This window comes from Thunnus albacares, chromosome 14 (assembly GCF_914725855.1).
Source record: "Thunnus albacares chromosome 14, fThuAlb1.1, whole genome shotgun sequence".
Taxonomy (NCBI): Eukaryota; Metazoa; Chordata; class Actinopteri; order Scombriformes; family Scombridae; genus Thunnus; species Thunnus albacares.
The window spans coordinates 8,105,931-8,126,225 of record NC_058119.1 but is presented as its reverse complement, the minus strand read 5'-3'; the positions used below and the strand labels follow the sequence as shown (position 1 = coordinate 8,126,225).

The 20,295-nt window shown below is 40.5% G+C and overlaps 1 protein-coding gene across 9 annotated transcripts in view; it reads left to right on the top strand.

The window, feature by feature from the left end:
• cdh23 (cadherin-related 23) overlaps positions 1–20,295 on the top strand; it is a 186,107-nt gene that overhangs the window by 123,740 nt on the left and 42,072 nt on the right. For all 9 annotated transcript variants that reach the window (XM_044373469.1, XM_044373468.1, XM_044373471.1 and 6 more), the window contains 13 exons: positions 5,790–5,854; positions 6,327–6,564; positions 8,507–8,612; positions 8,853–8,980; positions 13,562–13,634; positions 14,551–14,667; positions 15,061–15,173; positions 15,430–15,537; positions 17,368–17,557; positions 17,862–18,007; positions 18,496–18,715; positions 19,291–19,443; positions 19,694–19,807. In XM_044373469.1, the coding sequence (XP_044229404.1) occupies positions 5,790–5,854; positions 6,327–6,564; positions 8,507–8,612; positions 8,853–8,980; positions 13,562–13,634; positions 14,551–14,667; positions 15,061–15,173; positions 15,430–15,537; positions 17,368–17,557; positions 17,862–18,007; positions 18,496–18,715; positions 19,291–19,443; positions 19,694–19,807 (1,771 nt within the window). The remainder of the gene's footprint in view (positions 1–5,789; positions 5,855–6,326; positions 6,565–8,506; positions 8,613–8,852; positions 8,981–13,561; positions 13,635–14,550; positions 14,668–15,060; positions 15,174–15,429; positions 15,538–17,367; positions 17,558–17,861; positions 18,008–18,495; positions 18,716–19,290; positions 19,444–19,693; positions 19,808–20,295) is intronic.

The window sequence follows — 20,295 nt, the reverse complement described above, 5'->3', positions numbered from 1 at the left end:
GTGATCTTGTCATGGACAGAGAAAATGTGATAAAATGAGACACAGAGCTTTTAAACAAGCCTGCATGAGATGAGCTAACCACAGCTGAGGAACCACAGCTGAGGAAGATAACCTGACAACCGTGTCTTCATCATTGTCTCACCCACAATGATTGTCAGAAACTGGATATCTTTACTGTGGTGGCTTGTGTGTGTGTGTGTGTGTGTGCGTGCATGTGTGGGTGTATGTATGTTGTCTGTTCTCTGTGGTTGTGTTTAGGTGTGCAACACTGAGACAGAGGAGGTTGTCTGTGTTTGGACTGGGGGTCATCTCTATTTTGACAGCAGGCTTTGACAGCCAGTAATTGGTTTCCTTTGCCATGCCTCTCACAGCTCCTGCAGAAAAAGCAATTTTAGGAGCCAATCAATTCAAATTCCAGCTCACTCAAGATAGAAAAGCCTGTGCAACTGTAACCTCCCTCGCTGTCCATGAGATAGCTGGGCTGATAATCTGCTCCTGTACCCCTTCCAACCCAGCCCCAGCTCATACACAGACACACACAGACTCACACGTACTACCCCCTGACTATCTGTCAGGGGAAGCTCTCATTTCTGCTTTCTCTTGAAAGCAATTGAGTGTGATAATAGGAGTTTACACTGTAAATGGTTGGGTTGCATATTTACCCCAAGACTGAATGGTCCTGGAAACACTGTGCATATCTGTCCATGTGTATCCTTTTCACATGCACATAATATTTTGCATACACAAACACAGCACACAGCACACATCCAGTCATACACATGTACACACATACTGTCACACTTGCATTAACAGGCTTGCAGGCACACAAATGAGCGCACCAGTACACAGGTATACCCACATACGTGCCGAGACACACTCACATAGAATTGTGCTGCTGGCTTCGCCTCTCTGATGGGAAGAAACACATCATTTAACCAAACTGGTCAACTGAGAACTAATTTCTCTTTTGTAGTTACTGCCTGAGGACCCTGGGGTTTGCCGAGTTTATATTGGCAATCAGCAGCGCACTGACTCTTTGTGCAGAAACTCCTTAACAACTTAGTTTGGATTTTGATCAGAATGCTGGCTCTGATACCTCAGTGCTCTGCTTTTTAGCACTGAGGAGATTTTCACCACTGCAGTCTGAGCCCTGTATTTATCTTCAACACATGCTGCCATTAAATCATTTTTGGGCATATTGGGCCTGCTCCTACATTTTTTGTAGCTCTTTTTATAACTCTTTTGAGTTTTTGTATGGTCCCTAAAAATAATGTTTTATGAATCCATCAGCACTGCTTTTTTTGGCATGAAAGTTATTTATCCCTGTGAACCATCGCTGTGCTTTAAATGCTTGTTGTAATTGTCAGTGAGGTTATTAGGCACATTAGTTAGGCACATTGCCCAGCTTTATTTCCATGTCATTTCTTCCCTCATTAAATCTTATACTCGCTCCCTCCCTGTGCTCTCCACCTCGCCAACTTTTCAAACACCTCCAACTCCCCAACCAAAAAAAGTTTAAACTACCAAGGCAACAAGGGGCAAATGCATAATACCCTGGTGTCAAGGATTCAGGCCCATGGTGTTAAGTTACAGAAAATCCCAGCTCACACCAATCTCTCCCATCCATCTGCTGCGGGCCTTCTGCGACTAAAGTTGAAAGTCTTTGGCAAGCAGTTGGCAAAGTGACTGGTCCACACTGTCATGGTGATTGTTTGGTGGGGGAAAGGGAACGGGTCAGTGAATGATGGGAGGGGGAGAAAAGATGGCTATCGTCTTTTCCTCTCTTTATTTCCCTCTCTCTGTCTCTCTCTCTCTCCCCCTCTGTCTATCGTCATGGCGAGAGGTGCCCGGCGGCTGAGGCAGTATTAGCTCCCTGGCTGAGCCCGGCTCTTGTCACCGCTTCGATAGCTGTCACGCTAACACCCCCACTGCTATCATTGGAGCACTTATGGGCCTGTCACTCACCTGGGAGCAAAGGAGGGACGGAGGCATCGAGGGGAAAGAGTGTGCTAAGGGAGATATGTAGAGGAGTGGGGAGACAGTGGAAACGGAGGCGGAGCTCTGGATGCAGGGAGGAAAGTGAGGTAAAGACAGAAGGAAAAAGGGAAAGATAAAGAAGGAGGAGGGGTGGGTAGGAATGCAAAAAGAGAGAGGGAGAGAAGCAGTTGAGTGGCATTAAATAATGAGGTCATTGAGACAGGACAGATGAAAACTTAAAGGTTAATATAAGAACCTGACTGGAGTCCCAAACACCTCAAATGTATTTAGTGTCCCACTCTCGACGCGTTCAGCAGGATGTGCTTCAGTGCACTTGACAACAAAGCGAGGGACATTAAAAAGAAGCATCGATTCACCATCCAGGACGATGTGGTGGAAGCTCTCTGTGAAATTGAGCTAAACAGCATGGTGTAATTTTTAGAAGGGGGAGAAAAAACACGTTGATTGCTGCAGCCGTTGTTCCATCTGTGAGAGGCATCCTAGATGGGCATTCACACACAGACAGACATTGACACACACACACACACACATATCCATAAATGCATTTGATTTAAAAGGCACAGATATTCCCTCACATACTAAAATGTGCACACATACATCCAAATTCTCAGCCAAAAACCTAAAATATGTTTTAGCCCATTTGCTTGTGTATACACACACACACACACACACACACATTCTAAAGTAAATACAACTGCAAAGACTCCCTTCATTCAACACAATACATATGAACACACACACTCGCACACAAATTTTTAAGTGTCAGCCACATGCGAAACAGCATGTGCCCTACACACACAAACACAGTCCCACGTAATAAGGTCGGTATCAGGGCATCACTAAATCACAGTGACCAGCATCGTGGTTGACAGAGCAGGCTGCAGACACGTTCGGGTTTGGCCCTTCAACTGACTGCAGAGCCACTGAAGTGAAACTCTATTACAACAGCCTCTCCAGCCGCGATCCATCAGCGCCGACACAACACTCTGTGTGCACCCGTCAGTGCACGTGTGCACATGCGCATGCATGTGTTTACAAAGAAAGATTGTGTTAATGTGGCGTTTCATAAAGTACAAGATTCCTGAAAGTGGTGCTCTTTATGTGGCATTTCTTTGACACCCATTTTATCTGCAAAACATATGACGGCAGTTGTTGCTGCTTTTAAGGAAGCAGTGGGGCAATCTTTATTGAGAAAACATTCAAATATACAAACAGTTCAGACATCTACTCAACATAATGGTATACAAAGAAACAAGAATATGAATTTAAATTAATAATAATGATAATAATAATAATGAACAGATTTGGGATAAATAAACTTCATTAATATAAAATTATGATTAAAAAACATACATTATTCTTCTTTAAAGAGTTCACCGTACAGTTTGACAATTTAGTTTAGTGTTAATTTAGTGTTTATAAATCTTAATGTATTCTTTAAATTCATATAAAAATCCGGTGAAATTGAGGGTAACTTTTGTATTTTGCATTTATGTATGTGAAATTTACCATATAGAATCAACAAGTTTACAATGAATTCACTGTTATATTCATCATGTTCAAAATGTGTATTTTTTTGTAATTTATGATTAGTTTTACACAATATATAATCTTTCATTAGAGTCCAAAAAGTAACTGAATGTATATAATTGTAAAATAAATGCAAGATTTTGGTTCATCATTGCAAAAATTACATTTGTTTTCAATATCAAAAAAATTAGAGAAATATAGATTTGTTGGATAAATATTGTGTAAAATTTTGACGTGTACTTCTTTAATCTTATTGGCAATAGAGAATCAATATGGTAATAGCCATACCCTCTGCCAATCAGTACCCATAAAAATGTCCCAAAAGCATTTCCTCTAGGAGTAATTTCTCTTCTTTCATAGAATGTATTACATATGTGTTTATTGTTGCATTTAGTATTCATAATGTCAATACCATTTATCATCAAAAAGGGTTCTATCCTCAGTGCGACTAGAAATTGAAGATGTCTCTTCATTAGATGGGATAGACCATTAGGAATAGCTTTCGTTACATAATTCAATTTTGTTACAGGAAAGGATTTGACAAGAAGGAATGGTTCATAACTAAACAATGAACCGTTAGCATCAAAGAGATCACTTACATAAATAATACCTTTATCAACCCAATTTTGCTTAAAGATAGATTTTTTTCCAACAGTAATGTCTCCCTTATTCCATATGGAAGCAGTGGGTCATGTGGGCGAGGAAAATGAATTTAAATGTTTTATTCAATCAACACCTCCGGAGAATGAAGCGTGGTTTGCATGTTTTATCATAAAGTCACACAGTCATAGACAGCTGTTGGAGTGAGAAAGTTTGGTAACTGAGCAAAACTCATAAACTGATTATTTTATGCAGCCATTTGGGTGTATCATGTCATTAAAAACTGCTGTTAAGGACACACGTATGCATGCACACACATAGACACAAGTGCAAATGTATGCTAAGAAATTATACAACAACAGTTATATTAACATGATAATATATGTTTTGATGAAGATGTCAGTCAGGAATTTCTGGTTGTCACAAAATCCAAATTTGCTGATAGCAAAATGCACCTTGTACCTGGCGCTCTGTGTCTGTGGTAACTAACAGTATGCCATGAACTAGTTTTCACAATAGCATGTGAAAAAGGCAGCAACACATAATAACAATCTGTAGACACTTAATATAAAACTTGATTAATAGTTTATAGAGTTGTTGCCCTAATGCCGATCTGTCAGTCAGTCCACCCCTTTGGTCGAGGTCAACTATATCGAAATCTAGGAGATGGATTGCCATGAAATTTGCCACAGACATCCATGTTCTCCAAAAGATGAATCCTACTGACTTCGGTGATCATCCATTTCTGGTTCAGAGTGAAAAATCTTGACAAACATCAAAAGATTTTTTCCGGAGGCTACATGTTCAGTTTCCTTGATTTCTTTTTGTCTAGAATAAGTTTTTAATTATTCAGTGAAATATCTCAATATCTTCTGGATGAATTGGCACCAAGCCTTGTACTGGTATTCATGGTTCCCTTCCAATGTATACTAAGAACTTTGGTTATCAACTGGCTTTTCCTCTAGCACCACCAGCAGGTTGACATTTTTGGTTCAGAGTGAAATATCTGGACAACTTTGCAGTGTATTACCATGAAATCTGGTATAGACATTTATGTTTCCCACAGGATGATTCCTACTGACCTTAGTGATCCCTTGTCTGTTCCTCCAGTGACACCATGAGGTTTACATTTCTTATTTTTGTTGAAATATCTTGACAACTAGCAAATGATGTATCTTGCCTTGAATTTGGTGTAGATATTCATGGTTCCCAGAAGATGAATTCTGATTGAAACTTGGATCCCTTGACTGTTTCATCTAGTGTCATCATCAGGTCCAAATGTGTCCAATACTTTGATTTATGACCAAATACCTGCAAAACTAATGACATTCCCATCAGCCTTAGGTGTACTTTGGGTTTAGAACTAATTAGCATGTTAGCATGCATGCTAACACGCTAAACTAAGTGAACATGGTGGGCATTATACAAGCTTAACGTCAACATGCTAGCATTATCACGGTGAGCATGTTTACAGGCTGATGTGAGCACTTAGCTCAAAGCGTCGCTGTGCTTAACTACATGCAGCCTGAAAAAGCCACTAGCATGACTCTCGTTCCACATGAAAAAGTGGAACGAGAAACAAAACTGATGGACAATATAAGCTGAATCAAGTAAACATGATGTTAAAACTAAATTTTTTTTTCCCTGTCTTTTCTGTCCAGGCTACAGACGGAGATGTAGGCACATTCGGGAATGTTCATTACTACTTCAGTGACGAGCCAGACCAGTAAGACACAGCTGTACACACACACAGAACTCACACATACATTATCATACAGTTCACACAAAAACACACATCACATTCATGTTTCATTTGTTGTGACCACTTGTGAACACTTGTCCTGCACTGTTTCTGCCACTCAGCCTCACCAGAGACCGCTGAGCTACAACGATGTTTGGCGTTTTTCATTACGCCTGCTCTCTTCAGGCTACAAAATTTAAACACCACATTCACATAAGCTATTCATTTACCTCCTGTGTATCAAAATAGAATGATGTTTTAGTTTACCTCACCCAGTGTGGCCTTTTCCCTGTTGATTTGTTCCTCTGTTACCCTAACTGAAAAATTATTTTTTATTTTTATTGCTGCAACCATGCTTAAAATTACATTTTCTTAATGTAATAAGATGATAGATTATATCGAGAAGAAGATGATTTCATAATAATCTCCCTCTAATGAACTTGTTTGTCTCTTGCAGGTTTTCATTGGATGCTGAGACGGGCTGGGTCACTCTGCGGGCCAGTCTGGACTATGAGTTGATGCGTCGCTTCACGCTGACTGTGCTGGCGAGGGATGGAGGTGGGGAGGAGACGACAGGCAGGATCCGGGTCAATGTGTTAGATGTCAATGACAACGCGCCACTCTTCCAGAAGGAGGCATACGTGGGCTCACTGAGAGAGAACGAACAGGCTGTCCAGTCGGTGGCACGAGTCAGGGTGAGGTGTTTAAAACATATGCACGTATGTTAAGCATAAAAAAAGGAAGGTCATAAAACAGACCACATATAACACCAAGAGTATATTCCTGTTACAAGATAGAATCATAAAAGTGTTTATGCTGTAGCTGTAAAATACCCTATAAACATACATGTGTGACTATCATTCACTTTAAATATTAATAAAGTAAACCCACATCAGCACTCTTAATAGTACTATAGTGTTACTTAGCAACCACATAGCTGTAGTCAAAGGACTATATTGCTAGATGCAAAAAAATGTCATTGATTGAAGAATGTTATTATTTCTATAACATTTTGTCATAGTGGATTGGATTGTGTTTAATTTTAAAGACAGTCTGCAGACACTCCCAGAGACACACACATGCACATGTAAGTAGGTATAGCAATAGCACTGTGCACTCACACAAGGATAACTGCAAGAATAGACAGTACATTCAAATAAAAACTACACCTACAACAGAGGATCTCATCCTGACTCATAATACCACCAGTCATCACTCACAAGCCTTTGTTTTTGTTTCCCTCCTACCACATTCTTCCTTTTTTCCTCTGCGTTGCTATAATCATGCAGTTACTGTATGTGTTTGTGTGCACTGTATCCAAGAAGAACAGGTCATCTTGGTGTGTTGGCCATTCGTCACTGCCACACAAAAAGAAAAGGTACACAGGCACAATGGTAACTAATGGCTCAGCGTTTCCTTTGATTATGCCCTGGAGAGAAACACTATTATGTCCCTTGTGGCAGTGGTTACTGTGGTGGCTTACCCTGCCACAGTGCACTGTGGTGGCTTGCGTTTACATTGAGGGAGTTCAGCTGATGACTGGGCTCAACGCTTGGCTCACTGTGCTTGATTAGTCTGAGCTAACCTTAAACGCTGCTGATATTAATAAGCTGCCCGAGAGGAACGGGGAACCCAGTTGCACAATTCTGTGTGTCAGCGATTTGCCCTGGAACCTACTATACACACACGTACACACACACATACACACACACACATACACGTACACACCAAAGACAGAAATAGATAGCAGAAGAGGACGTGCTGAGAGACAAAGCAAAGAGAGGCTTTTCTGCTGTTTGCTTCTTTCTTTTTCCAAACAATGCCTGGGAGGTTTGTGTCTCCTAGAGCAATACTTATGCTTTCTAACAGCTATACCTCTCACACCTTTTTTTTTTTCGTTTTCTCTACACTTATTATCCTTTCTTTCCTTTGCGACTCATCTATTTGATTTTCTGCACTCCACTCTTCTTACCTTTCTGAGTGGTAAACGACTGTCTAAAATGAAACTTTTAGTTTAAATTTGATATAGGAAGGCAGTCTGGTATAGAGAGGCACAGCTTAGGAAGTTGTGGGGGAAGAAAGATATTGCTTACTCAACACTTTGGCATTAAATCAAAGAGTAGACATATGCGTGTTACGGAGAGATATAAGTGAATGTTTTTGACAACCTGTCCAGCCTTTAACGATGCCGGTGAGGACCCAGTAGACTCTCCTCACAGCCGGAGGAATGACGTTTAAGTTTCTGCCAACTGGAGAATAATGAGGGGGTGTCATCATTGTTGTGGATTACCCCTACAAAGTATAGTTTCATCTGTCCTCTGCCTGCTTGGCTTGTCTTGGCTCGGTTGGTGTTCATCCAGTATTGACGCCTGTGCTACTAATAGCCAAAATCAGCTTTAATCTGTCCAATAACATGCTGTCAGTGACTGACAGCTTCCTGGCTGCACACATATGCACAGATTCACACACACTCATGCTGTGTAAACACACAGGTTTTAAGCATCTGTCCTGCAACACTGTCTGTCTTCTTGTCTCACTCACTCAAAACTTCTCTCTGTGGACTTCTGACTGTCACTGAGGCATATGTTAAAAACACTCCCAGTTCCTACTCTCACACCCCTGTCTGGCCACCCACAGGCAACAGATGAGGATTCTCCTCCGAATAACTTCCTGACATACACCATCACTTCAATCTCGGCCTTTCCTGATTACTTCAGCATCATCATGGTGGAAGGCTACGCAGGTAACATATGTTTGGGCATACCAGTTACCAGTGTGGGTGGGCAATGATGTACTGGATGTTTAGACTAGCTAAACTCACATTTGAAGTTGTTGAATAGAGTTTTACACCTGTTTATGCTTATATAATTTTTGCTTGTTTGCCATTTGACCAACAACTTTCCTAACTTAAGTGTACATGATGTTGCTGGAAGTTACAAATAAGGCAAAAAAACCCTTACATTTCTCTTCTCTTTACCACCAGTGATTAGTGTGATCAGGCCTCTAGACTATGAACAGGTTCCCAAAGGGATGATCTATTTGACAGTGATGGCCAAAGATGGAGGAAACCCAGCCCTCAACAGCACTGTCCCTGTCACAGTGGAGGTGATTGTAAGTACAACCCTGCAAAATGCACACACACATTTTAGTACTTTGATGTATGCTCACATCAAAAACAGAACATAAATATTGAATTTATTTAACATCTGTCTGGACTCTTGCCCTGTCATGACACACAATAACTCTCAACGGTGCATGTAACAGTGCCTCCTCAAATACAGCGACTGCAGAGACAGGCCAGTACTTTGCAAGTACATTAGCCTTTTTTGACATCCCTGTCATCTGCAGAGCCATCAATCTATGAACATTACCAAAATATAAACATGAGAAGTCTGCAACCATAACAATATCCATATATAGCACAGTATAGCAATGCTAAAGCAGACTAGTTTTCCCTGTAAGTTCAAATCATTCCACTGTTGTTATTCCTTGCATTGACGTAAATGTGCTAATTTATGTTGTTTAATGTTCAGTGTCATACTAGGTGATACTGGCTTTCACATGGATCAAAACGTCGATTTAATGTTCTCAGAATCAAAAACTGTTTCAAAGTCAGATCTCAGCGGTTCCAGGGTTACTCCATTTTAGAGGTCACTGAGGACAGGCAAGTTTGACTAAATCCCAAAGCCAGCAGAGCATGTGCTCATTTTGCCACTGAGAACCCCAGCTCACACTCTGTTGCCTGAGGGACTTGAATTCATCACATGCCCAAAATGAGAGGAGCTCAAGTCAGTTGATTTATCATCAATATTCAGCACGTTCAGCAGCTGGGACAGTCCTTAAGCACTGTACACAATGTAGACACGTTATAGACATAAATACAGATCTACTTTGATATAATGATGATAGTGTGACCAATATATCTGCGGTCCTTAGGATGAAAACTTGGAAACCTAACTATTTTTATCCTAAACACTCATCCGATCTTTTTTTTTTTCCAAATAAGTGAAATAATTTGGTTGAGTATTTGGCTGAATTTCCTCAGACTCTCAGGCTTCAATGAGCCATAGCTACTGGTTGGAAAAAAAAACAAGTAGAATAACATTAAATCAATTTTAATTAATCTTTGATGAATAGAATATAAATAATAAGTAAATAGAATGTAATAAGCAACCATCCAAGCAGCTAACTTGTAATTAACACTCTACAGGGTGCAAATTGATTCCTTATGTTCAACCCCAGCTCTGCGTATAATTGAGTCATCTTCATGCACACTGGTATCAAGATTCATTGTAAATACTGTGATCAAGGCCAACCTCAGAATTTGCAAATGTGCGACAATAACAGAATAATGTTTGAAATGTAAATCAAGTATTTTGATTAAACACTCTCCAACCAATAGATGCATTTAAATCACCCTAGACAAAAATCATGTTTAACTGCTGCTACAAAATAGCCACACACACCTCCACACACATCAGGTCGGTCATAATTTATTCTGCCTTTTTATGCACAAAATGTCAGATTACCAGCGCTCTTTAATCCTGTGCATCATTTCCTTCTTTCCAACTTTTTTTTTTCCAAAATTGGCATTTCTTGTTTTAGTCTTCTAATGTGCAACTGCGGTTGTGTCACATCAAATAGGACCATTTGTGATGTGAGATACAGTAGAATTATGACTGAAATAGTGTTGAATTGATCTGATTGTGTAAATAGCTTCCACAAACATTTTTTTTTTAGTATTTATTCATATAGTTATTGTACTAATAACTGTAAAAAAAAATCAGCACCATTTGCCCTGCCTGTAATGATGTTTGTTTATGTCATGGCACTCTGCAACATCCAGACAGCATTATGATTTCCTGGTTTTTCTATTCGCTGAGTGATTGTTGTCATGTTTCACTGTGATTGGCACAGCTGTTTCAGAACTATGAGACCAATGATATGACTAGGCTGAGAGTGTATTTATCAATCAGCACACCCTCCCATCTATATTCCACTTCACCCAGCCCTTTTGCACTTCGTGCTGCTGCACATACATGAACCAAAAGCAGGTGTGCTTGGAGACTCCATCAATCTGTACTTGTTGTTGTGCTTGCACAATTAAAATAGGGTCTAAAACATGTTTGTTGATGTTTTTTTTTACTCTTTGCTGATAATCTTTTTAATTCACATTTTTTTGTATATGGTCAGGTGTGGAGTTTTTTCAGGAAGAATTTAATGACTCTCTTGGTGCTGCAGCCACCCTAAAATCCTCACAGTCCCCCCTCATTCAAAGGGACAACCTCCAAACATTTACAGAAATCTTTTCATTCAAGTTCCCCTCAGGTGTGACTCTGAAAAATTGTACACAATTGTTACATATTGGATTTCAATATTTTCTCACTGTCTGAATTATTCTGAGTACCTTTTGATCCATGTCTGACTACAGCTTTGTTTACCATTATATCACAGACTGTGCAGCTATCTGTGCTTTTGGTTTGGTTCCTTTTGTCACGCTTATCGCTAAATGTCTTAGTTTAAGGCACTGGAAAAAGTTTAGAGCAGTCTATTCACACACACAGTGAATCTGAGAATGTAATGTAATGAAAAGACAAAAAACCCCAACAAACTAACAAACATAAAAACAAGATACTCTGGTCCTAATTCCCCAAAGATATTGCACATATTTTCTGTTTCGCATTTCCCTGCAACCTGTTTAGATTACATTGGATCATTTAGAGTGTAAATGTTATATGGAATAAGAGACTACGTCATGATGTCATGCACTGACAGTCTCACAGTACATTTGTTACATATATAATGCTTTTCCATATTTTCTCCACTATCTGAGCCACTGAAAATACCCTCTGATCCGTGTCTGATTACAGATCAGTGTGGAGGTTGTCTGTGCTGAGCATAGCTTTTTAAACCTTTTGTCAGATGTTAGTTTAAGGCAGTGAGGAGATCATGTCTGCCTGTTCAACACGGCTGACATGAGATGTTTTATTTGTGGTCACAGTTTGAAGGGATACACTCTGTCCAATTCTCACCAGTGTATGACACATGCTGACAGGCTTGTGGCTAGTTTCTTGTATGCTTTTTGTTCAATTTTGTATACAATAGATGCTGTGAATACCTTTTGATCTGTGTTGGACTACAGTGTTTTTTGCTGTCCAACATGCAGTTATCCATCTGACCATCTGATCACTACTAGATTATGTACTGCATGACCTTTTTCTGTTGCAAAGTGAGAATCTTACTCCGCAACTTTGAGAAGGTCCTGATAATATTCATTTAAACCATTTTCAATATAAAAGTGGTGTACATGCTGTTGAGCATTCTGTATAAAAGACTAATTCAGGTGTTATTTTGTAAATCTTTTTGTTGTTTTGTTGATCTTTGCCAAGATATTATAAATACAGCAGTAAAAATATAATGAGCAACCAGAACTCATAAACAGTATCTCTACTGGCTCTTAAGCTCATTTCCCTTGATAAACATTCATTATACATGTAACTTTTTATTCATAAAAGAAGAAATGGCAGAGTAGAATAATTGAATCCAGCTGGGAGATTCTTTGATATGCAAGGGCAGTAGGCATATCTATACACATCCTACATAAGGGAGAAATACTCTTTAAAAAGAGTGAAGAAATCTGTGCTGGGATGCAAAAACCAGCAGGGAGAGATGTTCACAATCCTGTATCCCCTCTCTATCTCTCTCGCTCACTCTCTCTCCGCTGTCCTCCACAGTGTCGTGACTCGCACTGCAGGGGTTTATCAGTAGCTGGCAGAATCACACACACACAATGCTTTGCTCCAGTGTAACACAGAGCCTGATAGATAATGTTGCCAGTTACTGTTGTTAAACTGTTAACATTTCTCGGCAGCTCACACAGTGGGGAGCCTCTCTGTGAATAGCCACACAACTGGATCTGCTGATGTGAAAGAGAGTCAATGAGTGGGAGGTTGTGAGAAATATAAATGCTCTGGGAAAGTCCATGTGATGGTGGATATTGTTCCAAGTTGCAGTCAAATTACCGGTCTTGATTACCCTTTGTTTTAGGTAATGGTATTAATAATCAAATCAAGTCAAGTCAATTTTATTTGTATAATCCAATACCATAAAACACAAATTTGACTTAGGGGGCTAAAAAATAATAATAATAATAATAATAATAATGTTGACTGGAATTATTTTATCGCCTATCAATGTAAATGTGTCCTCTTTTTAATATCTACCTCTGCTTTTCATGTTATTCCACTTCTTGCCCAGACCAGTTTTGCCTCACTCCTGCAATGCTAAAGCAGTAAATGCACTGCCTGCTGCACTGTAGTACAGTTAGTTGAGCTAATAGCATTTACTTATACATATCAGGTCTAAAATAGTAGTTGATTAGATGACAGGACTGAAGCAGGACCAAAGAGCCACTGATCAAGGCCATAAAACAAAGTGGTTCTTGGAGGCTTCAGTTAAATCATCTCTCATCTCAGAGACACTACTACTATGACTACTACCACAGTACACTACAACATTTTGTTAAAAACATTTTGCATTCCTTAATGCCTTAATTCCCAAATATGTTAATCGCAGTGCTAATGTGTGATGACAGCTCCAAACCCTTTTTAGTTCTTCTCTTTTTAAGCAGCATTTGCATTTTCTCATTGTTTAGCACATTGAGCAGTTGTTGATGTTTATACCTTCCTCCAGGATGAAAATGACAACCCACCCGAGTTCAGCAAGCCATCCTACATCGTCAAAATCCCAGAGAATATTATTGCTGGTGAGTCACTTTATACATTTTAGGTTACTGGTAAGTTGCTAGAATGCATTTTCTGTTCTGCACACCCAATACAGCACTTAAACACTGTGTAGCACATGCAGTCACCTCTTGCTGGAATTGCCTTACTATTAGCATATTCAACAAATAGCTCTGCCTTCTTGGGGGTATTTTTTTATGTTTTATTTTCTTCCTCTGGCCTCTACTGTCTTATTTGTTTAGATTTTGCATAATGTTTTTAAATGCTCAGTCAAAATGCAGGATATTGACTATTCAAGGCAAATCACTGGCTGCTATATTCATTCTCATGCATGCATTCAGAGGACTCTTTTATCCCAGACAATAGATTAGTTTCCAGTCGCTAGAGGGAAATGAGATATTTGACCGCTCCTTTCTCTCTCTGAGCTCCAGCAGACGCTGACCACTTTTTGTGTCTCGGACCTGATTTGAAGGAGCACATTGCTGAGTGGTTTGGGCCAGGGCTGAGGTTTAGGGGACTATGGCTAAAGTGCTTGGGTCTAAGCTGGGGACCTAAGGCTCGGGCTGCAAGGCAGAGCTCAGGGCTAGCCCTGCGGCTCTGGCTAGCCTCTCATCCGACTGCCTGCCTGGGTATTGATCAGGCCTGTGCCAAATATGGCCTGTGCCAAACAAGCTGATAATCCACTAATCCATAAACCCACTCACTGCCATGCCATCAGTTGAGCTGTGGATGGGGGCGGTGAAGAAATGAGCTCTCTGAATGCCATTTTAGTCTGTCTCTGCATCTCGTCTCTCTCTGTCTTTCCTCTTTACTAGACTTCACATATTTTCCTCATGACTCTGTCTCTCAGTTTTAATTTTTTTTTTCTTCTTTCTCCTGCTCTGTGAGTTGTGACTTTCTCTCTGTCTTACTCGCCCTTTCCCTCCCTCTCCTCCACAGGGGCAACTGTGCTACTTGTGAATGCTACTGATTTGGACGCCTCACGGGAGTTTGGCCAGGCCTCACTCATCTACTCCCTGGAGGGTTCCTCTCAGTTCCGTCTCAACTCGCGCTCAGGTATGTGTGTATGTGTGTGTGCGTATATTCTTGAAGTATACTTGTAAATGTGACAGAAATTTAAGATGATTCAATTTTTGGTTTCAATATTACACGTCTGCTTATTTAGATCTGCAATACCTTTTTCGGTCTTCTTCCTTAAGCTCTTCAGTTCTTTGCTTGTACATGCATTGTGTCTTGGTTGTGCCTTATCTACAGTATAATGTGATTCGAAGCACTCAGTCCCGTGACTTGAAAGAGCTGATTGCAAATCTGAGATTTTTACATCTGGACTTTTCACTCCATGCATCCTGGCATGAAAAGTTGCTTTCAAATGACTTCTCTCCAATCATGTGGCCATCCTGGATGTTGCATTTCTAAAATGTTTTTGATCTGATTTCATGTGTGGTTCAGGTGAGATAACCACCACAGCCTTGCTGGACCGAGAGCTGAAGTCAGAGTACATCCTCATTGTCAGAGCTGTGGATGGAGGGGTGGGCCCACAACAGAAGACTGGCATTGCCACGGTAACGACTTTGAAGTCAACATTCATCTGATCTCACCTTCAGCTCACAGAAAGAACTCTAATTTCCTCCTCACTGTTTAATCAATAGTACTTTTAGTTAAAAAAAACATGTCAGACATGTCAGTTCTATTGTATGTATATTTTGTACTATGAACAAGACTGTCTGTCTTCTAAACCCTGAAGGTCCAAGGTCTTGTATATAACTGACATCATAAGTAGCTCATTTCCCATTTACCTCAATTTCCCACTTTGTTCAGGTGAACATCACCATCCTGGACATCAATGACAATGTCCCCATGTGGAGGGACGAGCCATACCATGCCAACGTGGTGGAGATGAGCCCGATAAACACTGATGTTATCTCTGTGAGTGCACCTAGTCCAACTTGGTAAACTTTACCTGTTTAATTACTGATGGCTAACTACAACACAAATTAACACACTTGAATAATCATTCTTAGCATTTGTTCCATTTTGAGCAGGATAGGTGGTATCTGCATTATAATTATTTGAAATGTTGGCCTCTACTTTTGTATGCAGATTTGATGTAGAGAGAATACCAGTGTCCTTGAGTGTTGTTTTTTTTTCTGTGATTTAATTTGATGACTCTGACTCTGTAAACTTGAATCAGGGAAAAGGCTGTGCTTTTCAATAAAAACACTTAGGTTTCAGAACAAACAGAGTGATCAGAGCGTGCATAATACAACAATCTTTTATATCATATATCAGTGATCATGTAGGTTAAGAGTGGAATAGAAGATTATTAGAGATATACGATGTAAGAAAAACAGTGCATGTTGATGGGTGCATTTACATGCATACTCCTCCACTAATGATGGACAAATTGCCATCACTGCGTAGGTCATCACAAAGTAAACACTCTAATATTACCTCCAAGCTCTCTCATTGTCCTGCTGGTGTCTTTGGCAACGTGTTGTTGTAAATTAAGCCCTGATTGTCCATTAATTAAAGAGGCGTCAGTGAGTGTAATTAAGGGAGTCCGATTGCTAATTAAAATGTAGCCTGCAGTCATACGCATAGCAAATTATTCAGCTGCTAGGCAGAGAAGGAGAGCGAGAACCCATCTTGCAGTGCAAAAGAGTGAGATGGAAAAATGGTGAGGATATACAAGTGTTGCAGTGCTAAAATGTTGCTACATTTTCCACTTATACCTGCCCTCTTGTAACTATTCCTCAGTTGAGTTCATTTACGGTGCATCCAGCGGTGCGATGCATACTGTATGTGACTCTCTACGCTCAGTGGACAGACACCGTCGTCCCTCTGACCATTTTTCAATAAATCGGACCACCCAGGCTTACAGTCCTGTAATTGGCCCCTATGTAGCCCTTGCCCAGCCAGTGTTTCCATGGTGACAAGAGGCCACCCGCTGAGTCCTGGAGGTGTCCAGCGAGCTGATGAATTTGGTTGCTGTGTCCAGTTCAAGGATCAGCCCAGTCAGTTCCTAGACCTAGACCCGCCATCACTACTGCATTCAGCACCTATGCACACACAATGAGCCTCCTCTAATATCTCATTTCAAAACAATATTCTCTTTTCTGCCACTCTGCAGTCAGATCAGGGCTACAGTTCAATGGACAAGGCTAATATATTTGCACACCATCTTTTAATGTGCTCAGCTCAGGCCAGAATTGATAGTTCAACTGGCACCTACCTTTGTCTGTGCTGTTGATAATCAATGGGCCTCTGAGATGCCTGCCTACAATGTCCCCTTAATAATTAAATACCTGCAAAACCTTTGTTCCTCTAATGACCAATTAACCAGTTTCCAGCGTTTTTACTCAGCACACTGAATAATTGATCAACTCTTTAAAAATCAGCCAGTGTTTTAGCCGGGCTCCTGGCATTCATCACCCATCGCCACTTTGTGTCAGAAAAGAGACGTTACCATTTTTCTTTTAGCTGACTGATGTGTGAGAGCAGTTGGAAGGGGTTGCATGTGGACAGATGCTCTGCGGGTGAGGAGGGGGGGATGGGAGGGGTGTCCTCATTCATAGTATCATTACTATTATGATTATTTATTTTCTTTCCCTAATTCACCTCCTCATTGCTCCCCTCACTTCTGACTTGTAACTTGAGGATTATTATTTATATGGTAAGCCAAGCAATGTTAGAGGTAGGAATGAAAGAAGCATATAAAACATCTAGCAAGGTTTCCCCTGTCACTCATTTGTCCAGGTGTTGGCAGTGGACCCTGACAACTGGGAAAATGGGACAGTGGTGTACAGTATCGTTCCAGAAAACCCCTTCTACACCATAAACAGCAGTACCGGGAAGATCCGCACCAGTGGGGTAACCCTAGACAGGGAAAGCTCCAACCCCAGGGACACAGTGCTCATGAGGACTATTATCATCTCAGCTGTCGACCGTGAGTAGTGTGTGTGTGGGAGATGGGTTACCCATGTCACTTTGCACTTGTATTAGCCTTTCGGTGTGTAAATTTGTCTGACTCATGAAACACTTAAACCATCTGTAAGCAAGCTTAAATAGCTTTTTATCATTCTCAGTAGAGAGCTTTCAATTCTGAGCGATTAGTCTCCTTCTTCAAGCCTCATTCCTCAAGTTTTATGTTGACCATGAAACTTTTTATTGTGGCTAATAAACTCTCCTGACCATGAGATGTGGGGTATGTGCTTGTGTGTCTTTATATGTCCCTCTGGCGCCCTCTTTAGGTGGTACACCTCCACTGCGTGCATCAGCAAGCACCACAGTATTTGTCAACCTCCTAGATCTCAATGACAACGACCCAACCTTCATCAATCTGCCCTTTGTGGCTGAAGTGCCAGAGGGACTGCCCATTGGATCCTCAGTTTTTAAGGTAAATTTTAGACACAGTCTATATTAGGAATGACAAAGTTAAAAAAAAAAAAAACGATAAGGATTCAGAGATATTAAATCTTCCTTTGAAGATTTCAAGGGTGCCAGTTCTTTGAACATTTATAACACTACACAATCCCTGCACCTATGAGTATTTGTCACAAAAAGTTTTAGGCAAGCAGGCAAGTTGAACAATAACTGACGACAGACATATAGAGTACGATCATTCTGTCAGCATGATACAGTAAATTATGTATTGTTCGCCAACCAACATTAATGATTTACTGATGTGATGCTTTTTTGAAATATGACTTAAATATAGATTCTTGGTAATAATGCATGATCACTGCCCTTCATGAAATAATCAAAACTATATCTTTTAACCTCTGTCTCTTCCTGCCCACTATCCCTTACCTTTTTTCCCCTGTAACCGCCCCTTCTTCTTCCTCTCATCCTCTTCTTCTTCTTATCATCCTCTCTCTCTTTTAGGTCCAGGTGGAGGATCCAGATGAGGATAAGAATGGTTTGATTACAATGGCGTTACAGATGGGCATGCCTCGCTTGGACTTCTACCTGAACACCTCCACTGGCATTCTCACCTCCACGGCAATCCTCGATCGAGAGCAGATTGGACAGTACCATTTGAGGATTATAGCCTACGATGCAGGGAAGTTCCCTCGCACCTCCACTTCAACCCTCACCGTCACAGGTGAGAGTCTGCGAATGTGGCTGATGATGATGAGAAATTGGGTTTGATTTCCCCTGTGCTGTCTGACATTACCCTGCATATGAAACTACCAAGCCACAGTATGATTAGATTCTGAGTGACATAAGGAGTTACTTCATTATGGCAGACTTCTCAGAAATCTGCTCAGAAGGCTGCTACCACCTGCTGGTGGGATGTGAACAACCCTAAGAGGAAACTAATTGTCCGACTGCTGTGAACGTGATAAAAAAAAAAGAATTGGAAAAACTGATTGAGGGTTTCTGGCATTTCTTAAATAGATCAGATGAGTCAGAAGCAATGAAATATTTTCAACTTGACAAAAAACTGTCTTGTAGCGATATGTTTCACATTACATAACTTTACAGGGAAAGTCAGGATCGGCCAGAGAACAGCACAAACTTCAGAAGTGCAGATCATGTACTAAAACCTGAATCCTGTGATTTAACAATGGTTTTTCTACTCACTCCATACCCTGCTGCCTTATTTGTCCTCATGTACATTTATCTGTGTGTCCTCACGTCTGTCTGTCTGTCTGTGTGTTTGTGCGTGTGGGTTAGTTCTGGATGTAAATGATGAGACGCCCACCTTCAACCCTCGCGTGTACAATGTTTCCCTGAAGGAGAGTGTCCCTAGAGACCACATTGTAGCTCGGCTCAGCTGCTCTGACAACGACGCCGGCCTCAACGCCGAACTTAGCTACTTCATCACAGGTCAGAGGTCCCAGTTGGAGGTGTTTTTGTGTTTTGTGTGTCTTTGGGCTAGAGAGTTGTACAGTTACAGAGAATATGTGCACATACAGTACCTTTGTCAATCCATCCATCACTGTGTAAGTTTGTGTGTGAGGTAAGTTCCTCTTGCATGCTTCTGTTAGTGTTTATGGCTGTATGTGAGTGAATGTGTGGGTTTTACAAATGTACTGTAAGTTAATTTTGGACATGTATTTGTGTTTTGTATTTTTAGGTGGTAATCAGGATGGTAAATTCAGCGTGGGCTTCAGAGACGGCATTGTTCGGACAGTGGTTGGCTTAGACAGAGAGACCCAGGCAGCATACACTCTGGTCGTAGAAGCTATCGGTGTGTCATGAATTCATATCTTTTTTTTGCGTTGATAGAAAACCAAACCAGCATTTTTTATCATTCTCATCCTTACACAGTATGTGTTTGTATTTGTTATAATAGCGCTTGTTTTCTCACTTGTTTTGTTTGTCATCTTCAAAGCTGCTCCTTTCTACTTTGTATAATGATGGGGAAAAAAAGTGATGCCTGCACAACTGCAGTGATTTCAGACATTGCTCAACTGCCTTTGTTCCTGTTTGAGAAGAAAGAACAAAAACTCTGAGGTTTTCCTGTTTTGAAAACCATAGTCAGGGTGACTTCTGCTCAAGGGGCAAGCAACACAACAGAAGAAAAAGCAGATAATGTTAAACTGTGCAAGACAGCAGAATTAAACATATTGTCCTAATTCACGAGCAGCTGAAAGTGACCCAAGTTTTGATGAGCCAACAATATTCCCATCTTCCTTCTTTAAAACAAGTTTAATTTCTTTCTGAAGATTAATGAAT